Raw genomic sequence first — 22,422 nt, forward strand, 5'->3', positions numbered from 1 at the left:
GTCACGACACCTCACGTCCCCTACTCTACACCATCATTCGACATACCAAACGAAATCCAATTGATTTGAAATTTGAGTATGTGCTAGACCTCATTGAATACTTTTATATGTCTGGAGATTGCCTTGGAAAATTTCGAATTTTCTCGATAATGCCTATGCGTGAAAGTCCTTAGATAGTCATAGGTTCTATTATTCAATTTCCTTGTTTTTGGGCCAAGTCTTGTTGGTACATATCCCTATATTGGGACATATTTCATGCATTTTCAATGCCAAATTCATACACATGCATTTTGAAGCAAGTTTGGGGGATTTGGACAATATATGCCTCATTTTCCTTATTCCATGCCTTGGATGTCAACATGAAACCTAATGAATGGTACTTCACAACTTTGCAAAATGCCTCCAAAACGAACCTCGAAAGGAAAATAAAAAGTTGGTTCATCTTTCGGAACAGCCCGTACTCGAGTTCTTGAAGGAGGGATACAAAGATTTCTGAATTTCGGGACAGCATCCTGCTATGAAAACATTGTGAGTCGGTGGATAGTAATACCAGAGCGGGCGATAAAATTAGAGGATTTTCCAGGTTTTGAGTTGATCACTTTAGTGGATAACTATGGGTGGGCAAAGGTAGTAGATCAACCACATTGGATCTATGAATCATTTGTGGGAGAATTCTACGCAAATTTCAATGCAAAGATTGACACACCAGCGTCCGACCACTTGCATCAGACATGGGTTAGGGGACAGTGGATTATGTTCTCACCAGAGGTTATTCATGACTACTATTAGCTCACGTGGGACAACATAACCCCATCTCGGGCGATTTCAATTGAAATGAAGTGCCAGAGATCCTATTGGGGTGACAAAATGCATGGCCACTCCCCACCACTATATGGCACCAGATTGAGCTGACACCATCTATAGCCATCTTGTGGCTATTTATATGCCATAACATTGAACTGACCTCGCATAGGACCACATTCACAGATCCCACAGCCGGGTTCATCTATCACTTGGTGTGAGGGAATAAGATCGATCTCGCCACTCTCTGCTATAATCAGATCCATCATGTGGGTACTTTAGGAGATAGGCACAGTTCAATGATTTTTTCCGGCCTCATCTCCGACATATGCATGGTTGCTGGCATCAATATCGCACCAGGAGAGGCACCTACAAAACCCAGCCCCCCTATAAAGCACAAAACACTGGAAGCTCAAGATAGAGCCAGGATAAAGCATAGAGAAAAGCAAAAAAAGAGTGCCACAAGCAACATGAAGAGCAGGGTTAGGTGCCTGCAGATCAAGAGATGCCACAAGCTCCACCACCACAGATTGAGGTGGATACACAGTTGTGGTGTCAGATATTCGCCACCACCACGGAAACCAGCGGTGACATACAGGGTCTCCAGCAGGCTATGGGGGCTTTGACGATTGACATACAGACAGCCTGAAGTGACATCCACATCGCCACTGATTTAGCACGAGTCACTCACTTGGATTCTGAGGCAGCCAGGAGGAAGATGGAAACTATGAACGGTTAATTGAGTATGTATGTGGGCCGGGTGGATGGCATCTAGTTGCGAGTGAATGAGACTTGGGAACGTCTGGGCCGAATGAAGACACGTGTTGGCGGTATCCAAGAGGAGATGGCGCATCAGTCAGCAATGATGGGAGAGATTTTAGCGCGCTTACCTCCACCTCCAGATGATGGTACATCAGGAAACATCTTCCCACCACCGCCTCCATATTGATCAGGGGAGTATTGTCTACTACTTTTGATTTTTATGAAACTGTTCTTCAATTATGTCTTTCAACCTTTGTTAATTATTCATTGAGGACAATGTATTAACTACGTTTGGGGGTGACATAATTTTGGACATCTCTACATCACTTTGCATAAATTCATCAATATTTGTGTCTCTTCAGTATATATGTTTCATTTTTTACCTGTTGCTACATGTTGTGTGCTTGACGAGTGTTACAAAAAAAAAAAGATTTTCTTTGTTAAAAAAAAAAAAAAAAAAAAAAAACACTATGGATATGGCGTTGAATAAAAAAATTATCCAGTTTACTTTATTTCCTTTCATGAGTGCTTGTGTGGGCTTGATAGCCTTACCGGCTATGATGTAAATATTAGACTGGTGTAACTTACAAAACTATGGATATGGTGCTGAATAGATTAACCAATACTTGTGATGCAATACTTGATATTCTCTATGCATAACACTCATGCTTGATATGTTAGGTGAGTGACTAGGATTTGAACATAAAGTAGGAAGTAAGCGATAACCTTCTATTGAATTACACCATAAATTATTGTAAGGTAGTTTGGAAATGGTTGAGCAAGCATAAGGGAGCATTGAGATAAGAGGGGGCTTCGTGAATGAATTATAGTGTGTGGATTGCCTAGACTAGTAGGGTAAAGATTAGGTGAAAGTTTTAAATTGGGGGTTGGTTTTGGAGACTAAATTCTAAAAAAAATAATAAAAGGCATAAAAAAAAATTTAATTTGTGTGAACATGATACTTCTTTCCAAGCATTTATGACTCGAGCAAGTAAGCCTGTAAGGGTCTCTTCAAACTTGGTACCCTAAGGCCAACTGGTCTGGGAGTCACCGGCCAAAAGCTCGCTACAAGGGTCATATAGAAAGTAAGAAAGGAAAAAGTTAATAAAAAGTCATCTGATCAAGTCTTTATAACTCGAGTGAATAAGCCTGTAAGGGTTTAAAACCTGGTGCCCTAAGACCAATTGGTCTGGGAGCCATCGGCCAAAAGCTCGTTACAGGAGTTATATAGAAAGCAAATGAGAAGGTAGCATATATATATATATATATATATATATATATAAAACTACACCTTTAATGCGAGGCAAGTAACTTAGTTAAATTTTAAGGGTTAAAGCAATCAAATTTTGGAGAGCCCTTACTTGTTGACATGTGAACTTATGATAGCAAAATCAATCCGAACTAAGAGAGGGTAAGGACTATAGTTACCTAACGTCCTAGCTTTAAGACACAACCCCGGGATAATTGAGTGAAAAGATTAAGTTTGGGGGGTTGTGTATCTCTCAAGCGAAGCAAGGACATATTTGACCACTCTGACACGGGACTCACCCCATCATAAACTTGATATGTTGGCATGATTTCACACACACACGTCGGGTATGCATTTAACAGGTAAAGGTTGGCTTCATTTTTGCACTGATCAAAATTTATTGAAGCCTAACACTTAATCCAATCCTGAGATACGACAAGTTATTAAGCTATGTTTGTGTAGAGTTAAGTCATTATCTTATTTGAGAACAAACAATAGTTCAAGTTTGGGGGGTTTGATAAGTGTGTTTTTATATACTTATTTAGTTCATAAACATGATGTAATTAAGAGCAAAACATTGGAATTGTGATTTAACTTTGGTTAATTTGTGTATCATAGGACATACTGATGAACATGGTGAAATTCAGAAGAAAAGAGGTGAAAAAGGGCTAAATTGGAGCAAAAGGAAAGTTCAGGGATCAAAGTGCAATTATTTGAAAGTTAATCCGATGGACACATCAAGCAATTGATCGAGCAAAGTACCAATTGGAGATCATAATGGAACATTGGAACAATTAGAAACACGAAAGGAGGTCAAGAAGTGGAGAAGTAAAGTTTGATGACCAACATAACATAATTTGAAAGTTTGCTCTATTACGCGGTCGCATAGTAGAAACCCCTATGCGGTCGCGAACACCAAGGCAAGGAATTAATGCGCCAAATTTCATAAACCTATACGGTCACATAGGTATATTTTGTTGCCGATTCTACAGATTCCAATTTGCGAAAAAATTCTTATGGAAACCTAATCTATATGCGATATAAATATCCAAATCCGTCAGAAACAAGGGAGAACGGATTGGGAGGCAAGAAATTACATCTTGGAGAGGATTTTGAGCGCAAGTAATGAAGAATTGCACGAGAATTTTCAAGATTTATCAAGTATTCATAATCCGGTGATGTTCTTTCTTCAAAATCTGATGTATTCTTATAATTTATCGATGCTAGGCTAGATTTTCATGTACTGGGAGATCGATGTACCATGTGATTTGATCTTTAATTTTCTAGTTTTACAATTTGACATTAAAAACACGTTTTGATTGTTTTGAATGATTTATATATAATTTTTGTTCCTGCAATTAAGGGCCCGTAATTGTGTGAGTTTAGGTGGCGTATTCTTGCATTTGAGAGAATCAGAATAGGTTCGATATAATACAAATCATCGTAGGGTCCGATAGGGGATAAAAATATACCGCTATGCCCTACATAAATTTTTAAGTGTTCACAAGACCGTATGCATTTTTATATATACACTTGTCATAGAAATATAGGTCGGTGGAATGTAAAAATAGGTTCGATACATCTTGAGAGAGAGTATTGGATAGATTAGGGGCACTGATTCGTCAATAATTTAAGTGTGTTGTCACATTGTGAAATTAGGGTTTAAAGTGATAATTGCATGGGAAATCGTTATCCTAGTGTTTTTAATTTCCATTGAATACAACCAATTCGCGCTCTAACATATAATTTGTATTTTAATTCATTAAAATATCGTTTTGCATACTGAGTTCATTCCAATCTTTAATTTTGCATAATTAGGGTTTTCTTTCTAAAATTAGGGTTTATTTAGGTAAATATTCACAGTGAGTAATTTCGTTTCGGTTAAGACTACACTAGATAAAATTGAACTACTTAATCTCTGTAGGACGATATTCGGACTCTAAAAATCCACTTTATTAATTGTTAACGAATTGTACACTTGCGGTGATTTAAATCGAAAGAAATATTTTGTGAACACTTACCACTGTAGACACAATGCTACAGAATAGAATGACTCTTACCAAGCATACAATGGGACCACCCAAACACTCCTACTCCGGCTACATGGGCTAACCAACGCTATTTAGCAAACATCTAAACTAAAATCAATTTCTTCCTTGACACTATTTCAATAATGATAAAATCACTATAACCCTACTTTACTCGTTTATGGCTCTGATACCAAAAGATGTCCTAGTGGTTTACAAGAAGATAGAGGAGATAGATGAGAAATACTTGAAATAAAGAAGTAGAATTTATTAAAAATTTGAGATATAAGATCGAAATACAAAATTTGAAATTTCAAGATTAAAAGTTTAAAAACTTAAAATACAAGGTTTTTAAAGTTTCTTGAAGAAGTTTTAATCTCCCGCTCTCAAAACTTGCTAAATACTTGAAGCTTGATCTCCTTTTATATTTGAAATTTCGGATTTGAAAAATTCTTGAACTTGGTTGAGGAATCTTGAAGGATAACATATATATAATACAAGAATATTGTGATCACTTTGGAAGTGCTTAAAATTTAGTTAAAGTGGGACAAAGACTTGGGAAAATCAAAGTCGTGTAAGATTTTGATAAATATTTGTTCTCAATCATCCACATTGAAAAGTCATACTAATTGTCTCATAAGAAGTACAATACCACGCTATTACACAATTATTTTATTTACGTTGTATCTTAGACTCTATAGAAACTGAATTGTTTGAGAAACATCACATGTATTTGAAGTAGAAAATGAAGGGAATGAATTTCTACCGGGCAAGGGATGTACCATTTTTAGGGATAGCAATGGGACGGATTCGAGGTCCCCGTCCCCCTAGGCATTTTTCCGCCTTGTTACCCATTTAAGGCAAGGCGAGACGAGGCGAGGCGTTTTGCCCAATCTACGTACCAATTTAATTTTTATTTTATTTTCTTTTTAATTTTTGATAATTCATTTTACTACCTCCATTCATTCAAGCAAGATAATAATATAGTTTTTAAAATTTTTAATTAATTTATTTATTTTTAAAATTTAAATTTATTCAAATATATTTGGCAAACTAATTCTTACAAAAAAAAAATAATAAAATAAAATAAAATTGAACAAGGCAAGACCCCTATACCCACCTCGTTCCCGACCCAATTACCCGATTAAACAGGTAATCCCTACCCCGAAGCGAGCATTGAGTATGTCAGGTTTTTTTGCCATCTCTATCATTTTATACCCGATTAAACATAATTTAAATTAGGCCATACTCACTTTTTTCCATACATTCTGTAAACCCACAACTTATTACCCAATTTTTATCAGTAAAATTACTTTAGTTCACAATTTAACAATCTCAAGCAAGCACCAAAAAATTGTTAATTTGAAAATTATAGCAATAATGAGTACAAAAACAAATGCATAAACTCTATATGGGACCAATAATTCCTCTTCCGACTTCATAGACAGTATTCAAGACGGGATGGATCTAATTTGGATTCAACCAAAACCTTCGATAATTTTGAATGGGACTTGTAGAGTGACCTTCCCCTTCACAAATAACAAGTGGGGGGAAATGATTCTCCAATGTCAATGTCTGTTCCCCAAATGCTTCCTTTTTATCCTTGTTGTTATGGACTGAGATGGTGAAAGGGACAGGCAAAATCAACATAAAGTACGTACCCTTCCATCACTAACCTTGAGGGTTCCGAAAGGGTATATAGACACTTTATATCGAGCATTGACAGCATCTTGAAAGCAATATCCCTATGAGTTTGAGGGGCACGAAGCATGGCATTGGCCAATTATTAAGATTCACGACAGTACCATGCTTTAGGAAGAACCAAAGGCCAGTCATGTATGAAGCTGAAGATCCACTTGGAGCGATAATATTATTTTCATGTTTGTGAATCACAGATAAAACGTCGAAAGTAATTATTATATCATTAAACTACAATTAGATATAAAAATGAAAAGAATCTATAGTTATCGCACGTTATACAACTATTTTGGAATTAAAGAAACGTCATAAATCATCGAAATTTTTGCAAAATTATGGACAAAAATTAAAAGAAAAAATTACTATTCTCTCCTGAATCTAAATCAAGTTTAAATAATTCTCTTGATATTGAAAATTAAGCTAAAATATTGACTACTATATTGTTCAATCTCTCATGTGCAATATAATGTACAGTAAATTGTAAAAAAAACATTGCCACCAGAGCAACAGCCAAAAAAACATTAAACTATTGAACTCTCCGACTCTGCCGAATATCGTATGACAAAACATGCCACCAGAGTAAAAGCCTTGCAGCAGATGATCCATGGCAACAATTGTGCAAAACTCGTCTTAAATCTAACAAATGAAACTGCTCATCCACTGCAAATAATTCTCCTTCCCTATTTCAATATAGGAATTTTCTTCAAGATAAAAAATACATGAAAATTTCGTAATTGAAGCTTCAGGACATTAACTAAGTAGCAGCAGAAGGAAGAGGTTCAGTGTTTATAATAAACAAGATGATATTATCCTCTCAAGAGTGTTTATATTCCTCTCATTTACACACCTAAAAAAATCTAAATTCTGATGGCATTATGATACAAATGGAGTTTGCTTGCAAAGGAAATGAATAATGATTTTCCATAAAAAGCACTCACCTTCGTGCCAATATGGCGAGCGTTACCTGAGATTTGCATAAAATTGGTCTAATTTTTGTCCTTGCTGCAATACGACATGAAATATTGAAATTATTTGGATATGCATCCAACTTTCAGGTGGATTCCAACTCTTCAATTGTTTGTTATACAACATCAATATATTTCGGCATTGTGGATTGCACCATTCAATCACTTGAGCAACAGAGTGAGCGACTTATTCATCCAACCAAATAGCACCTTTATGTGCAATGCAGCAATACACAAACAATGAAAGACAAGTTCACAAAATTTTGTCTTAGATACAATTCACATTAAGCATCTTCTGAAAATATAGAAATCGTTTTGTTCACTCTTTGGCCCATGTATAATGATGACATGGAGGAGGTTTAGTGTTCTCAACACTGTGGATAAGTATGACAATCATATTTTATGCAATAGTTTCTTCATTAATTGTTCATAACTCAATTGCATAAGAACCTAGTCAAAATTTAGAAGTTGAATAGCTGATTACTTATTTATACCAAAGCAACATGTACAGATATTTTGGGATTTTGACTTGGTATTGTCCAATTGAAATACGATTGTGTTTGTCCATTCCAAATAGAGTAGTTGCTCATTTTTGTCTCTAATTGTAATGAATAGAAACTAAAATCCCCTGAGATTGTGTCCTTAAACAGAGTCTCCCCTTGGTGTTAGTTACAGACTATTTTTATGTCTTTGGCATAATTTAGTAGTATTTTACGTAAATCTTTGTGTTGATATTTCTCCATATATTTTATATCTTGACTTTCAAAAATTTCTTTGAATAAGGATCCTGCTGGCAAGTCGAGAAATTGGTCTCATTTCCCTACACAATCTATAGTAGCTCAATTGCAAAAAGAATGATAAATGGAGTACACAATTTTATTTCATTTGTTCTTGGTGCAGAATATGTGGATGACGTGCAGACTAAGGGCAATCAATCCAAAGGCAATGGGGGTTCGATGAGTTTCTGCTTACGGAGCCACATGCTACAATTGACTAATCCAGTCGGGAGGTTGTTCAAGTAGTGTCATTTGACCAAATAACAGTATCCAGATCAAAAACCAATCATGTCAAAACAATGAGTTATAAATTAACATTTATGAAAATATCAATCCTTCCCCACCTCCTTTTCCCAATTAGATTAATATCTCTTGTTCCCTTTTCCAAATTTCTATGTCAAGGGTCCAAATGTTTTTTTCTTTTTATTCTGTTTCAGTTTCAGTTTTGAGTTTTCCTTTCCTTTTTTTTCTTCCTGCTATTTTCGTCTTTTCCTTCTCCTTTAGCTTCTCATTCCAATTTCTGAAATGAAAAGGCAAAAAGGCCTTTCTTAAAGGTCCAGCCTGTTTGCTTCTAAAGACTGAAAGTCACTCAAAACAAACAAAGAAAAAACATGTAGAGATAAGATGAAGAAACTGTTTGAAACCATGTCGTTCAAGTAAGGTCATAAGGAACTCCTTTGGAATAAAAAAGCACGAAAATAAAGTAACATAGCATAAATATACTTGGAGTTCGCACAATCAGTGAACCGAATTTGTATATTGAACTACGATAATCTTGTAAGAAAGCAGTGCATATTAGGTACACAATTCTTACAGAAAAGGTGTAGACAATGATCAAATGGAATCGGCACCGCATGTTCTATGGGATCGGCTGACATGGATGACATAGAGGCACCAAATTCTCTCAGCCACCTCACCTGGAAGCATGATCCATGAATAATCAGTTCAAAACACATAAAGGGAGGCAGAGAAGAGAGTTATTTCACGGAACTCACATTCTTTGTGCTCCATCCCGTTGGTAGTGCAACTACAGCATCTGTACAGAAAAAGAATTGCAACATTTTACAGAAAGAACACATTCTTACGAGGATAAGCAAATTTTGTATGAAACCTTAAAGAGAATCGAGACATTGAAAAACCTGGTAGTCAAAGAATCTCCTCTGAATTGACTCTCTAGGTCACTTAGAAATGATCTGAAGAGCTGTGACCTGCAATCGGATGATCCCCATCTTCCTTCGTGTTATTAAACTAGAGTGAGCTAGATGAAACTAATGATTATTGATTGCAAAAAACAACTAGGTACAATTTTCAAGTTGATGGAAGTTAAAAGAAATTTTCACTAGAAACTGAAGCAATATATGCTGCTACACCATCTCCATGTTAAGAGCGGTTTAGAAACTTGAGTTCGTCAAAGGAATTTAAGTCCTTGTAAATTTTGATTTTGTCCTAATTTGTTTTATAAAAAGGAAGCCTGTCATTAAGTTTTTTAATCACCATCAATAAAGAGAAAGAGAGGTTAGAGAAGACCGGTTTGCGATTTTCTCTTGCAAACTTCTTTTAATCATAGTGAATTACTGCACAATGGAAGATGACATAGTTTCACATTGAGACGAATCTCTATAAATCTTGTATATCTTTATTCCTTTCTGCTTATTGATTGCTCTCGGTGGAACAAAATTTGGATTTTAATTATCAACAATCCAAATATGTCATTGGATTAAATAGAGAGGTATTGTAAAACTTCTAAAATGTAAAAGTTGTACCAGGAAGGAATTGCAACTGCTGCAATGATAGGGGGCAGTTTCCTCAATTGTTTGGGTTGATTGCTCAGCAAAACTTCGAAATAGTCCAGAACACTTTTTTCCTGCTTTAAAATAACACAATTAGGAAAATAATGGCAAGGAAAATCAATGTAGATGGAATAATTTAACACGTCCCAATGAAAACAATAACTTAAGGAAAATAGAAAAGGAAGAAGCCCAACAATGTAATATCAATTAATCCTCTCAACGTAAACTGTCATATTCATACATCAGGAGTAGTGTCTACAAAACTTCTAAATATTGAAAATTTGAAGCAAATTAATTGTCATTGAGTGTAAGCACACTGAGGTCCCTAAATAAAAACTATTGCAATGAAGTTAATTTTACAATTTGTTATATAAGTAGTCTATTTTAATTACTCATGACACCCAAGGCTTGAAGTATAAATATTATCACAAAAACATAAACATTAATCTTTTTATATAACTAAATTCTATAGTTAAAGCAGCAAATCTTTCATTAATAAACATAGTTGGGAAATGTTCGGCTCAAGCGGCCAAGGCCACAACACAAAAATAGCTGCTTAAGGAAGAGGCCAAAAGGAAGACTTCTTCACATGCGCTGTGACCCAAACTTTGAGTATGGACTCAAAGAAGAGTCTTTGTTGCATATACATTGTTAGGCAAGTAGGATAGGGAGGTCGCAAATGAGCTTATCCACACAATCTATAACGGGTACGATAGGGCTTGAAGACAGTAAACTTGAAGTGGAAGCCCTAATCCAGCCTCATAATACATCCATATGCAACTTCGATAAGGAGTATTATTTGTGTAGCCAAGGAACCTCATATCTTACGAAGTGCGAGAGGTAAAATTGATTAATTATCTAGAGATGGGAGACAGGAATTTAAGTCGAAGTTACTCGCATATTTCCTATATTTAATTGAAACATCAAAACTGCACATGCTTCCCAACCCAATGCCCTTAGGCCCCGTACACTGCCACCCTCCACCTCTTACATAACGCTCTTTTTGAATAACTTAACTATTGTTTGTTTTGTGATAGTGCAGGGACGAGGGTACACATGTTTGACTATTGTATCACATATCCATAGATGTAGGACCAGACTCCAAAGTCATAAAGCAACAAAGCGTTCTGACGATGAGTATTAGGCCAATCCTCACTTCGAGAGTGTAATCCCTATTTGTTACCTTTGAGTTCAACGAGCCTGCGTTAGAACAAAGGTCTTGAGATCTTCCAAGTGATATGCTGTGCACATTATGATATAGCTTAGAAATGGTTAGAGATTCATAAGAACTTGACATTAGTTGACCAATTAGAGAACTCCATCTATCAGCAATACACCCTATTGAGACGAGTTCCTGCCATAACAAGGGACCAAAGATAGTATGTCACCACATATAATACATAGGAAGTCAATAGATTGAATAATTCATTTGTTACTTCAATAAGCTGTAAATATGACAGAGTATATATAGAAACAAAACTGTCATCATAACATGGTCGAAGTATATATATGTTAGGTTAACAATTTACGAATATTATTTGGCATTATAATTGATTACACAATCAGCTATCCACCTGCAAGAGACAGGCATCTTTCTGGTCCATTTCAAACTTTGTCAATATAGAAACAGATAGACTTTTGACTGAATCAGATAACTCGCCAGATATTTACAGAGATGCATTCCAGTATGACTGTATTAAGCCGAAAATTAAATGAGGAATAACTACTAAAGGAAAGCAGAGTATTGCTAACTTTAAAGGCTACGTAGTATATTATCAATTCTTAACTTCTAATTATAGATCATTCATGTTACTAAAATTGACCAGGATTTTCTGCTAACTTCGGTGCTGGAGTAGTTAACAGTTCCATTCAGATTCATAATGGGATGAACAAGGTAATCTACATTGACATATGAAGTCATAACAGCCTGTTCCAACTCACCCTCTATGCATGTATATACATGTAATACCTATATGCACACACACATGCGTCTCTGAATAGTTTGTAATAGCAAAGGAGTAATCATCAAAGCACATAATTTTTACTTTTTACATTTTTTTTTTTTTTTTTTTTTTTGAGAATCTGACATATAATAGTGTTTTTGAGAAGTGGACTTACTATTATTTCAGATAAATCATCATCAGTTTCTGCCGAAACATTGAGTCGTCCTAGAATTTGAATCCATTTGTCTTTAGGAGCTGAAAAAATCAAACTGGCACCAGAGACCAGTCTCATAGTTCGCTTGTCAAGCATGTATAATAGGTTTCTCGCTCTCCATTGATTCCATACAACTGATTCCACCGGTGGTTCTTCTGTACTTTAGGGCAATAGAAAAAACAATTACAATTGAATCAAGAAATGCAACCCACAACAGAATGACCTGCCTGCATCTAGTTAAAATCCATTAGTACATATGTGAAGGAAGAATAAGACCAAAGAAAAAGTAGTCAAGAAGACATTACACAATTTGAAATGGGAGGCAGTTGTCATTTTTAAACTACAAGGAGATGCATAAAAAAAAGGGTCACGAGTATATACAGTCTCCAGGAGATATAAGCCAGAACTACACGTTGTTATCATGTAATAAAAATGAGCCTTTTGCTTTCACAAGATGAAGGAATAACAAATGAACAGAGTTCTTAGTCAGTGGTCTGATAATTCATTCATACTCAATTAAGTTATAAATGAACTGAAGATGATAAACTAGTTAATTAACATTGTGAAACAGCCTATTAATACGAAATTCATTGTCTAACTCTTAAAAATGAAAAGATATATCATTCATTTCCTAAATATCACGAAAATCTTTAGATTGTATTGTACTTTGACTAATTGATTTTTTCTAAATCAAAAGTTATCAAGATAACATTTATTTCCTTAAATATTCAGATTTTTCATAGACATTACGAGCAGAAAAACTATTAATTAACAGTTCTTTCATTTACTTCACTTAATAAATAAATATCACAAATACTTGAACTCACATGACCACCTGGTAAGTAAATTGGCTAGCCAATCGTACACTTTGAATACCAATAAATCACTAACACCAGCTCAGCACACTGTAATAGATCTAGCAAGTACAAAACTTACAATAGAGACGTCTGGTGTTGCATTCGTTCTCCATATGGCAAATTACCAGGCTCATTGCATAGGTTTTCTCCAATGGCCTTTGAAAGAATTCCCAAAGCTGTCTGCACAACTGACACGCACAACACTGCACGCTGCCTGCTTTCAAATTCTTGTATAGCACACCCACTAAAACCGCCATCCATCCAATTCTCATGTTTTCCACTTGGAGTAGCATCTGGAGATGAAAAATGTTAAGTCATCTAGTAAAGAATTTGGCCTACTTAACTTTGACTTTGTTGATGCATTCCGCATCAATCTTTCAAGTTATACAAGAAGGCAATTCTTGTCTAGCCCGTGAAGCTCACCAAAATCCATTTCAATAGTGGCTGCTAGTGTAGCTCTGAGAATTGACTCCCTCAAGGGCACTGTGTGGATCAGATGTTTTACAATAAGATCGCTTGCTCCAATTAAGGTCGTGGAAGATAGATATGCAAGACCCTGCTTAAAATACCAAATATATAGACAAAAAATCATTGTGGTTAATTTACAACAATTAGCTATTCTAATGATACAAAAAATTATGAGGACAGACTGGAATATTCTCCACCTGAGGGAAATAGTGACTGGATGTCAATTCAGATAAAGCTGCATCAACTTCCTCGATGGAATCCTCATAATCTATCGAGCATGTCAAGTCCTTGAACACCTAACCATGGTAATTAATAGAACAAGTGTGACAAGCACTATCTTGATACATGAACCAACTATGTTATTGCTAAATTAAAGTGAGCGTTTCTAACATATATTGTTAAAACTTGTGGTCTATCTTAATAAGGTCAACCTTTTTAAACAGAGAAGCCCAAGATTTTTATAAATTGGTATTTATTTCGGTATTAAACCGACGTGGGATAACACATCCCTTTACATATATTAACATCAAAACAAATTACAGTATCGGCAAAAATGAACACACAGCTATCCGAAAATTAAGATTTGATAAAGTACCTTTCTCACGAGCTAACAATCAGTGGAAGAGAATTAAAAAAAAAAAAAAAGTATAAAAAATAACAAGAACAACAAAGCAAATTTTGTTGGTACTGTATGCGAAAGTATGAACTGGGGATTCAGAATTGGATAGGAAGGACTCAAATTTTTTAAGTGCTATTGCAAAAAGCCAAAACTCCACGTAAACGAACATAAAAAATAAAATAAAAAATAAAAAAAGAAATTTTGTACTTACATTCTGAAGAAAAGTAGCCCATTGAAACGCTTTCTTGATATTATAGGTATCCCAGTGCGCTTGGCGGCCTGTTGATTGATACCCAGAAGCCAGAATCAGCACGTCGACGAAAGCTTTTACTAGTTTGATTAGATCTTCGAGTGATATGTGAGGATAAGACCAACCCATTTTTCTGATTCTGGAACCCAAATTCAGCTGCTGAATTTGCGAAGTAGTGTCGCAGTTAAGCCTCTGATTTTCCCGCGTATAAAATGGAAAAACTACGGAAAACTCGCTTGGCTGGACTCCATTTTATCATGTTTAGGCCCACTTAAAATTAAAATTCATTTTTCTTTATTTTCTTAGCCCCGTTTGTTTATCATTTTTGGAAGAATAAGAAGCAAGAGATAGAAATTTAAATTTGATGACATGATGTGATGGATAACGATCATATTTTTTATTTTAATGAGAAAAGAATGAGAACCAACCTAGGACTTATCAATCACACATTCACAACGCTAAAATCCAAAACTTTTCATTTTTTTAATTACACATTATTCAATAAATTACTATTCCAAAATACTTTTTTCTCAAATTCTAATCATAACGGAGGCTAAACAAGAGTTATAATTGAGTTCTGGCACGGAGACGTGGCCTTGTTCAACAAGAATAATCCATTTTAATTTCAGTACATCTCTCTTTTTCTTTGTAACAACACATTTTTAAATAAAATAGTATTATACATGAAGTCAAAAAAAAAGTTGTTTTTAACCACGCATTCTTCAAAAAAATTACCATTTCAAAATAGATTTTCTCAAAACCTTAAAACAAAAGTATGGTATTAATAAAAATTGGAAATCTCATCAAATCTGATCAAAATTTTCTTTTTCCTATTTTTAACCACATAATTTTTAATAAAATAATATTGCACGTAAATAAAAAACTTTTTTTATTTTTTTACAACCATCCATTTTTCAAAAAAAAAAAAAAAAAAAAAACTATTCCCCCATTATACTCAAAATTAATGGCGGCAAACGAGGTCCTAATTCAATCATGCTATGTTGCAAGAAGCGGATGATAGAGCGCTTGACATGGTGATGTGGATTATTTGAAAAGTTGAATTTTTTATAGAAACCAAAAAAAGGGGTTGCATCTCATGGCACAAGTTCGTCCATCTTCGCCATTTGCACTGGAGAAACCATAGACCATAAAGGAATCCATCCTTTCAATTGTTTACGAGGCCACCACCACCCATCTTCTCCGGCATATCTGTGTGTATGGAAAGTAAGTATTCTTTACTGTGTATATAAAAGTATTCTTTACTGTGTATATGAGTGTCTTGTTAAGCTTGTGTGAAATATATTTTGGATCCAATATGTTTGTGTATGAATTTGAATTAAGAACCCTTCTTTGTGGCCTTCTTCACGTTATGTATACGTTCATATACTTTGGAACAAATTTGAATATGTCTGAATTAGATTTTGGAGATCTCATTTCACCTATTCTTGAGCCTGTGATTTGTTACTACAAATGGTATTAGCTCCCTTTATACTTTTTATGAAGGATGGGTGAGGTGAGGTGGGTTTATTTTGTCATGCAAAAAGAACACAAAGCTAGTTATCTCTCTTCTGCTATCTATTCATTTTGACATTCAAAACCTTAATTCATTCAAGATGAGAAAATATTAATAAAATTAGGTTACCCGTTATCCATGTTCCATCAATTTGTTATATAAGCTTTTTCATTAGTTTTTGCGTCATTTTAACATTCGATATATGTGTTTGATTCCCATATTACAATGGCAAGAAGGAATCATGGAGTCTATCATAACTATAGATAGAAGGAAGACTTTTTGCGAGACATCCGAGCAAACATCCTTGCCCATATTGTAAACATGTCCTTGTTGACTGTTGTAAGATGGAGAAGAGCACTAAGAACAAAGGTAGATTATTCAACTGTTACAGCAATAAATGTAGATACTGGGAGTAGGTCAAAGCGGGTGAAACAAGCAGTGTATCAAGGAGTGTCATATTGACATTTGATATATGTATTTGACGATCTGAACTGCATTTTGCATGACACTATCTAGACCAGCAATTATCCTATGAGGAGCTTTATCGTGCATGCACTGCAACCATGTTCTAAATAGCCATATTTGTATCCTCATTCAACACCGAACCACAACCAAGAAGTGTCGAATGTTCACGATGATACATTCAAACAAAAAGGGAGAAAAGACATACTTATTAGTAAGGTACATGATATCGAAGGTAACAATATTGCCAAACTCCTTACATGCTTGCTTGTTCCTATTATTTGCCCAAAAAACATTATTTAATCGTTATTATTCGTCCAAATCCATATTAAAGTAAAACATCAAACCCCGTGCTTACATATTCAAAAAGTATGATTGTACTGCTGTGACATCTCTTTCTCCAAGTCTTAATCGCCTAGCCCTTTATATATAGTTTCAATGATCCTTTTTCGCTCAAGTCATATTCCCATATCCACTTGCTTCAACAACTGCAGAGTTATAACTTTTGTACATTGAAATTCTTATCGTATCATTTACTTCAAGCCGTCGTTTAACTTGTGCGCCCAATTTTCGGTTGCATATATATAGCCTAGATTTCAAGAAACTAATTTAATGATTGTGATCGAGATGCACTGTGTTAATTCTCCAAATTCTATGCATATCTGAACATGGAGTCGGTTTAACTTTACATCCACTCTAAATATTTGCTTGCGTCTTCAAGTAACAACTTGTATTATTGAATATTTTCTCTGCATGACTACAAAAAAATGTGACATTCCTCATAACTACATCATCCTTCTTTTTCTAATGCCTTTTTCTAACTAGGAAACATATATTGTACGCATGTCTTTTGTAAAACTCGAACGTGTCATTGTCATCCTTGACCTTCATACTCACCTCAAGCACAATCACACCATCTTCTCCTAACATTTCATCACCTTGTAACTTCATATTGTCTGTAACTTTCTCATTATTAAACTCCACCAAGATAATGTCGTCCACATCTTCAAAAATTTCTTTCCCTACAACAAAAACCAATCGCAATGTTAAAACTACCAGTAAACTAATAAGGGATTGTCATGTAAGTAGCCAAAGATTTCAACATCATCCCTTCCTAAGAAATAACCATACACAAACAAAGCAACATTTCGAATATGCAAGCATGGGGCAAACGAACTTTGTAATCAAAAACTACACATTGTTAGAAAGATGGACAATACTTTTTTCTATCATCTCTACAACAGAACAACGATGGATCTGGTGTTGATGTGGTTTAGGTTGTCAACTTGTGATGATAGCTAGAAGAGGAAGTGTGGGCTTTGTGGTTCTTACAATGCGTCTCTAGCATGCTCAGAGGACGGAGGGTGTGTCTCTAGCGTGTATCCAGAGATCGGACGATGGGAACCGGAGAATGGTTGACACATCGGCTAGAGGTTTTCTCAAAATTTTGGTGATCTTTTGCCCGCGCATAAATGAAAACAAATGGGGTCAAACCGAACTCTTCCCCATTTCACGTGGTTCAATTTTATTTGTTTATTTATTTCAATAACCACGTCGTTCTTTTAATGAGAGTGCTAATTGCATGTTTTAGAGCAAGTTAGGAAAATTTTAAATTAGCTCTTTAAATTTATTTATTATTCACACATTTTGTACCGTAAACTACTACTCACTTACTATTTAGACATTCCGTACGACATACAATATTTTCTTTTTTCCATTATCCATTTAATATATGTGTGTGAAATTAAGTCAATAAGGGCAGGGATACACGATTTGAGTTGTTGGGAAAGAGGCGGATTGAGGTGAAGACAAAACCTTTCGGAAAAGCGAGTCAGTCTTGTGCCCCTCCACCATCTTTCAGAGAAACATATTAACAACTCCGCGTTCACCTGGCTTTCCAATCCACATCCATCACTGATTTTGATCTTTTTAAAGGGGTAGAATTTAGGAGGAGCCGACCTTTTGGGACTACTAGCAGAGTTGCGTCTCTCCTTTTGGTGGTGGTTTTTTGAGGTGGTGGTCACACGTTTAGAGTGTATGTCAAATGTTGTGTTGATATTTGTTGGTGGTGCCTGTAGTGATGATATGTCACAAGTTAGATGTACCAGGTCACACGTTATTGTGCATTGGTCACATAAATATTCGTAGGTCATAAATCAAATAAAAGTGGTCACAAATCATGTTTGTATATCACAAGTCACACTCCACAGGTTTCCAAGTCATACTGTATTGGTCATAGATCAATGGTCATCATGTATGGGCCACAGATCAATGTCCACAAGTCATAGGTCGCTATGAGTAGGTTATAGATCAATTAAAATTAGTCACAGATCAATATCCATAGGTCATAGTTCGATGTCCGCATGTCACAGATCAATTCAAATTGGTTATATATCAATGATCGTAGAATCACATGTCATATGTCAAAGTGCATAGGTCACAAACTACAAATTCAAGAGATCTTGCATGCCATTAATATCTCCGATCACAGTTCTCTGAATTGGTCACAAACTCAATTTACCGAATTTCAATGGTGAGAATGAAATTATTTATCCGATGAGTACTCTGTAAATTTCACCATATGTTGTTTTTTAATTTCTAATTTAAAAAAAAAAATAGATTTAAATTACGCCAACACTACTCAGTTGTTGAGAATACTCAATCAATGTTATTCCACGGTTGTTATGTTTCTTCCTCTATCTCTACTTCTAAGTCAATGATGCTCAGTTGCCAATATCCATAAAATATACATAAAATCTACAATCAGTTCGCTGCTGAAAAAGTCATCGACAATTTGTAGATTTTATGAATGCTAATAATTGTGAGGGTGGATGTCGACGTGTAGATGCCGAAGGACCGGTTCACGGGAGCGGGGTAAGGTGGGAATGGAGGTTTGGTGGAGCAGATAAATTGATTTAATTTAATAATTATGTTATTTAAAATTAAAATATTGAATTAACACCTGAATTTTTGAAATTTTAAACTTAATATCTAGAAATTGAATTGGTGCATACTTAATATCTGATATATGAATTTTTCCCTTGTTTCAAAACATATTTGGATGTTTTTAAACATAAACAAAAAAGCTAATTACTGGGCGAAAACGCCGGAGGAGTAAACTAAGAACACGCTTTACAAATGTGCCAAACAGTCAACTTAGGAATCCACAGCGTGTTTTGCTAAGTATAATTAATAATTGAAAATAATCAAACACAATTTTTATTTACATATTTTATGAAACCACGTACTTATTATTCTCTTAACAAGCATACAAGTTGATGAGACAACGAATTTAAGAGAACTAATGGTGATATTTGAATTGCATCTCTTAACAAGCACACAAGTTTAGGAGAAACGATTTGCAGAAAACTGATGGTGATATTTGAACTGTGTCGATACCAACTACCAATTTTAAATGCACATTCACAATGCCTTAAACATAATTTGCTCAAGATTGGGTTCTACTTAATATGCCCAAACAATTGGTATTGGCATCAAAGCACATGGTAATGACCCCACTATCGAAGGGACGACCCACATAGGGCTAGTTGCAGTGGAAGACTGATTTATGAAATTACCTAGCTTGGCTGCCGATGAGAGCTGAATCTATCAGGCCCCACGTTACCAAGTTAAGGCAACTAAAAGACTTACAAACACTTTAACACACTTCCTTACAAGCCAGTTTTAAGGTTATTTCTACCCAATGAAATTGCAATTTACACAAGACAGAGAAAACCAACACAATTCATTCACAACCATTAAAGCACAGGAGAATGACCCCACTACAGCTCTTGTTCCCTAACCTGCTGGGGCAGGTCCCGCAATTTACCTCCCTCACAAAACTCTAAGGGCGGGACGGTGGGGACACTCAAGGTTGGGGTTCAACCTTTTTGAGAATGACCCCACTACCAATGGGACGACATGTGTAGAGCTACTTGCAGTAGAAGACTAGTTTTGTGCACCGTGAAAGTAAGTTCTAACATAAGTGGGTGGTGAATCTATCGTGTTCCACATTACTCAGTTAAGGCTTAACTATAGACTTACAACACTTAAAACACCCTACTTACAAGCCAGCCTTAAAGTTAATTCTAGTTGCTATTTACACGAATCATAGAGAGCCAACACAATACTTCAAAACCATTAAGCCTAATAAGAGATGTCCACAATTTATAGAAAACCAAATTAGTTTCATACTTGATGTCTTAAGAGGAAGACACAACTGACTAACTCTTGCAAAAATCCTGTAACAATTAACAGTTTTCATCTCTCTAAACAAAAGCATCAAATTTTAACGACTCCAAACAGAAGCAACAAAATCAAGTACTACCGATCAACCCAAACTACTACTAGACGATAGCATTGGCAGCACTTGCAATCCTAGGCCAAAGATCAGCACACTCTTTTCCAATTGGGCCGGTGATTGCAGAACCTATAAGGACCATACGAAAGAAAAAAGAATTTCAATAAAAAACAACTATTTATGGCGAAAAACAAGTAGACTGCCAATGAGCAGAAATAAAAAGAGACTCTCTCCCAATATTTGTAAAATAAAAGACCATTACCTTTCATTTCACCCTTGGGATTCACAATGACCCCTGCATTATCTGCAGATGCAGACCACAGATTTTAGAAACGAGTTCATGATTATCCAAGTGTCGAAGTAAACCAGATAAAAAATAAGAATCCCAAATCCCACAAAGAAAATTACAACCGACTGAAGAAAAGACGATGAAATGCATTGCAAAGAATCCACAAACAAACACCATGTTTGTGATAGAGAGAAGTTAGCTAACGTCAGCTTCCACTAGAAGCTCTTTTAGTTGGACAAGGCACTTTCAAAAAATTATCCAAATCTCTCAAAAGCAGCTTTTGCTTCTCAGAAGCCTTGCATAACGGGCCCAAAAACTTCATACCATGATGCAGAATCAGGAGTGCAAAAAATACACGTAATGCAAATATACAAACCACACCACAAAAATATCATCAGTTATAGCTTTTTACAAAGAAGAAGCAACCTTACGCCAAAAGAATTGGGAAAAAGTGCCAATTACATAACATAGAACTGAATGATATGCAACCGGAAATGAATCAGAGTACGTTTTTCATTAAATCGTCGAGAAAATCATGAGAGAAAACAAACAAAACAGGACAGCACATGCACAATTTTATTCACAGATCTATGAGCCTGATCATTTGTATATAAATGTAAGTGTTGAAGTTATTGAAGGAAGCAGGTGTGTTCAAAGATGGAGAAGGGTGAATATGTATAGATACCTTCGAAGTACATGAAAACACCGTCCTTTCGGCGCCATGGTTTGCGCTGGCGCACAATGACAGCGGGCATGACCTTCTTACGAAGTTCTGGCTTACCTTTCTTCACAGTGGCCATCACCATATCGCCGACGCAGGCAGAGGGCAGCCTGTTGAGCCTCCCCTTGATCCCCTTCACCGAAATGATATACAGGTTCTTCGCACCAGTGTTATCGGCGCAATTTACCGTCGCAGCCACCGGAAGACCCAGCGACATTCTGAACTTGTTACCCGCCGATCCTCCACGTCCTACACAAATATCAATTGCAGTGAAACATTATATTCCTAACAGGATACCAAAGATTTAGAGGAAATTGAATCGTGAATCAGATACCGTACCTCGCTTCGACATTTTGGATCTCCTCTCTCTCTGTCTCCCCCCTTCTAGTGGCGCTAGATTTTATATGGGAGTTTAGGTGTGCTAGGGTTTTGTCGAGTGAAGGGGCTGTTTGGATGTGACAAAAAAAGGTAGTTTTGTATTCCCCATTTGTAATGCCAAATTTTGTCCGAGAAATTATACTCATATGTAAATAAATTAATTTTTCGAAGAAAGAATTTTGTTTAGGACAATGCTACAAGTACTCCCTTGTCCACCGAATTCTTTACAGCCTGCTGACATGGTAAAATTTTGAATTGTCAAAATATCAGCTGGAAGGAAGGAAGGAAGGAAATAAAGACAGCGATAGTGCAAAAAAAAAAAAAAAAGAATAATAAAGAA

General features: G+C 35.6%; 2 protein-coding genes across 6 annotated transcripts; both read right to left on the reverse strand.

The window, feature by feature from the left end:
• Positions 1 to 6,901: 6,901 nt before the first annotated feature.
• LOC111402569 lies at positions 6,902 to 14,629 on the reverse strand. 5 transcript variants are annotated; one of them, XM_023030955.1, is made up of 11 exons: positions 14,381 to 14,628; positions 13,748 to 13,846; positions 13,506 to 13,638; positions 13,162 to 13,375; positions 12,187 to 12,385; positions 11,252 to 11,422; positions 10,042 to 10,142; positions 9,418 to 9,486; positions 9,274 to 9,314; positions 9,093 to 9,195; positions 6,902 to 7,539 (listed from the first exon to the last, which is right to left on the reverse strand). In XM_023030955.1, exons 1-10 carry the CDS (start codon positions 14,546 to 14,548, stop codon positions 9,113 to 9,115), a joined length of 1,278 nt encoding a protein of 425 aa, XP_022886723.1. In that variant the 5' UTR covers positions 14,549 to 14,628; the 3' UTR covers positions 6,902 to 7,539; positions 9,093 to 9,112. The 5 variants fall into 5 exon arrangements, 4 of the variants coding, with proteins under 4 accessions (XP_022886723.1, XP_022886719.1, XP_022886738.1 ...); XM_023030951.1 differs by lacking the exon at positions 6,902 to 7,539 and having other exon boundaries at positions 8,904 to 9,195; XR_002704304.1 differs by lacking the exon at positions 6,902 to 7,539 and having other exon boundaries at positions 9,104 to 9,195; positions 9,418 to 9,511; positions 14,381 to 14,629.
• Positions 14,630 to 20,505: 5,876 nt separating this feature from the next.
• LOC111402594 (60S ribosomal protein L23-like) lies at positions 20,506 to 22,194 on the reverse strand. The gene is made up of 4 exons (XM_023030979.1): positions 22,044 to 22,194; positions 21,669 to 21,953; positions 20,957 to 20,998; positions 20,506 to 20,823 (listed from the first exon to the last, which is right to left on the reverse strand). Exons 1-4 carry the CDS (start codon positions 22,054 to 22,056, stop codon positions 20,741 to 20,743), a joined length of 423 nt encoding a protein of 140 aa, XP_022886747.1. The 5' UTR covers positions 22,057 to 22,194; the 3' UTR covers positions 20,506 to 20,740.
• Between the last annotated feature and the right edge of the window lie 228 nt (positions 22,195 to 22,422).

This window comes from Olea europaea, chromosome 1 (genome assembly GCF_002742605.1).
Source record: "Olea europaea var. sylvestris chromosome 1, O_europaea_v1, whole genome shotgun sequence".
Lineage (NCBI taxonomy): Eukaryota > Viridiplantae > Streptophyta > Magnoliopsida > Lamiales > Oleaceae > Olea > Olea europaea.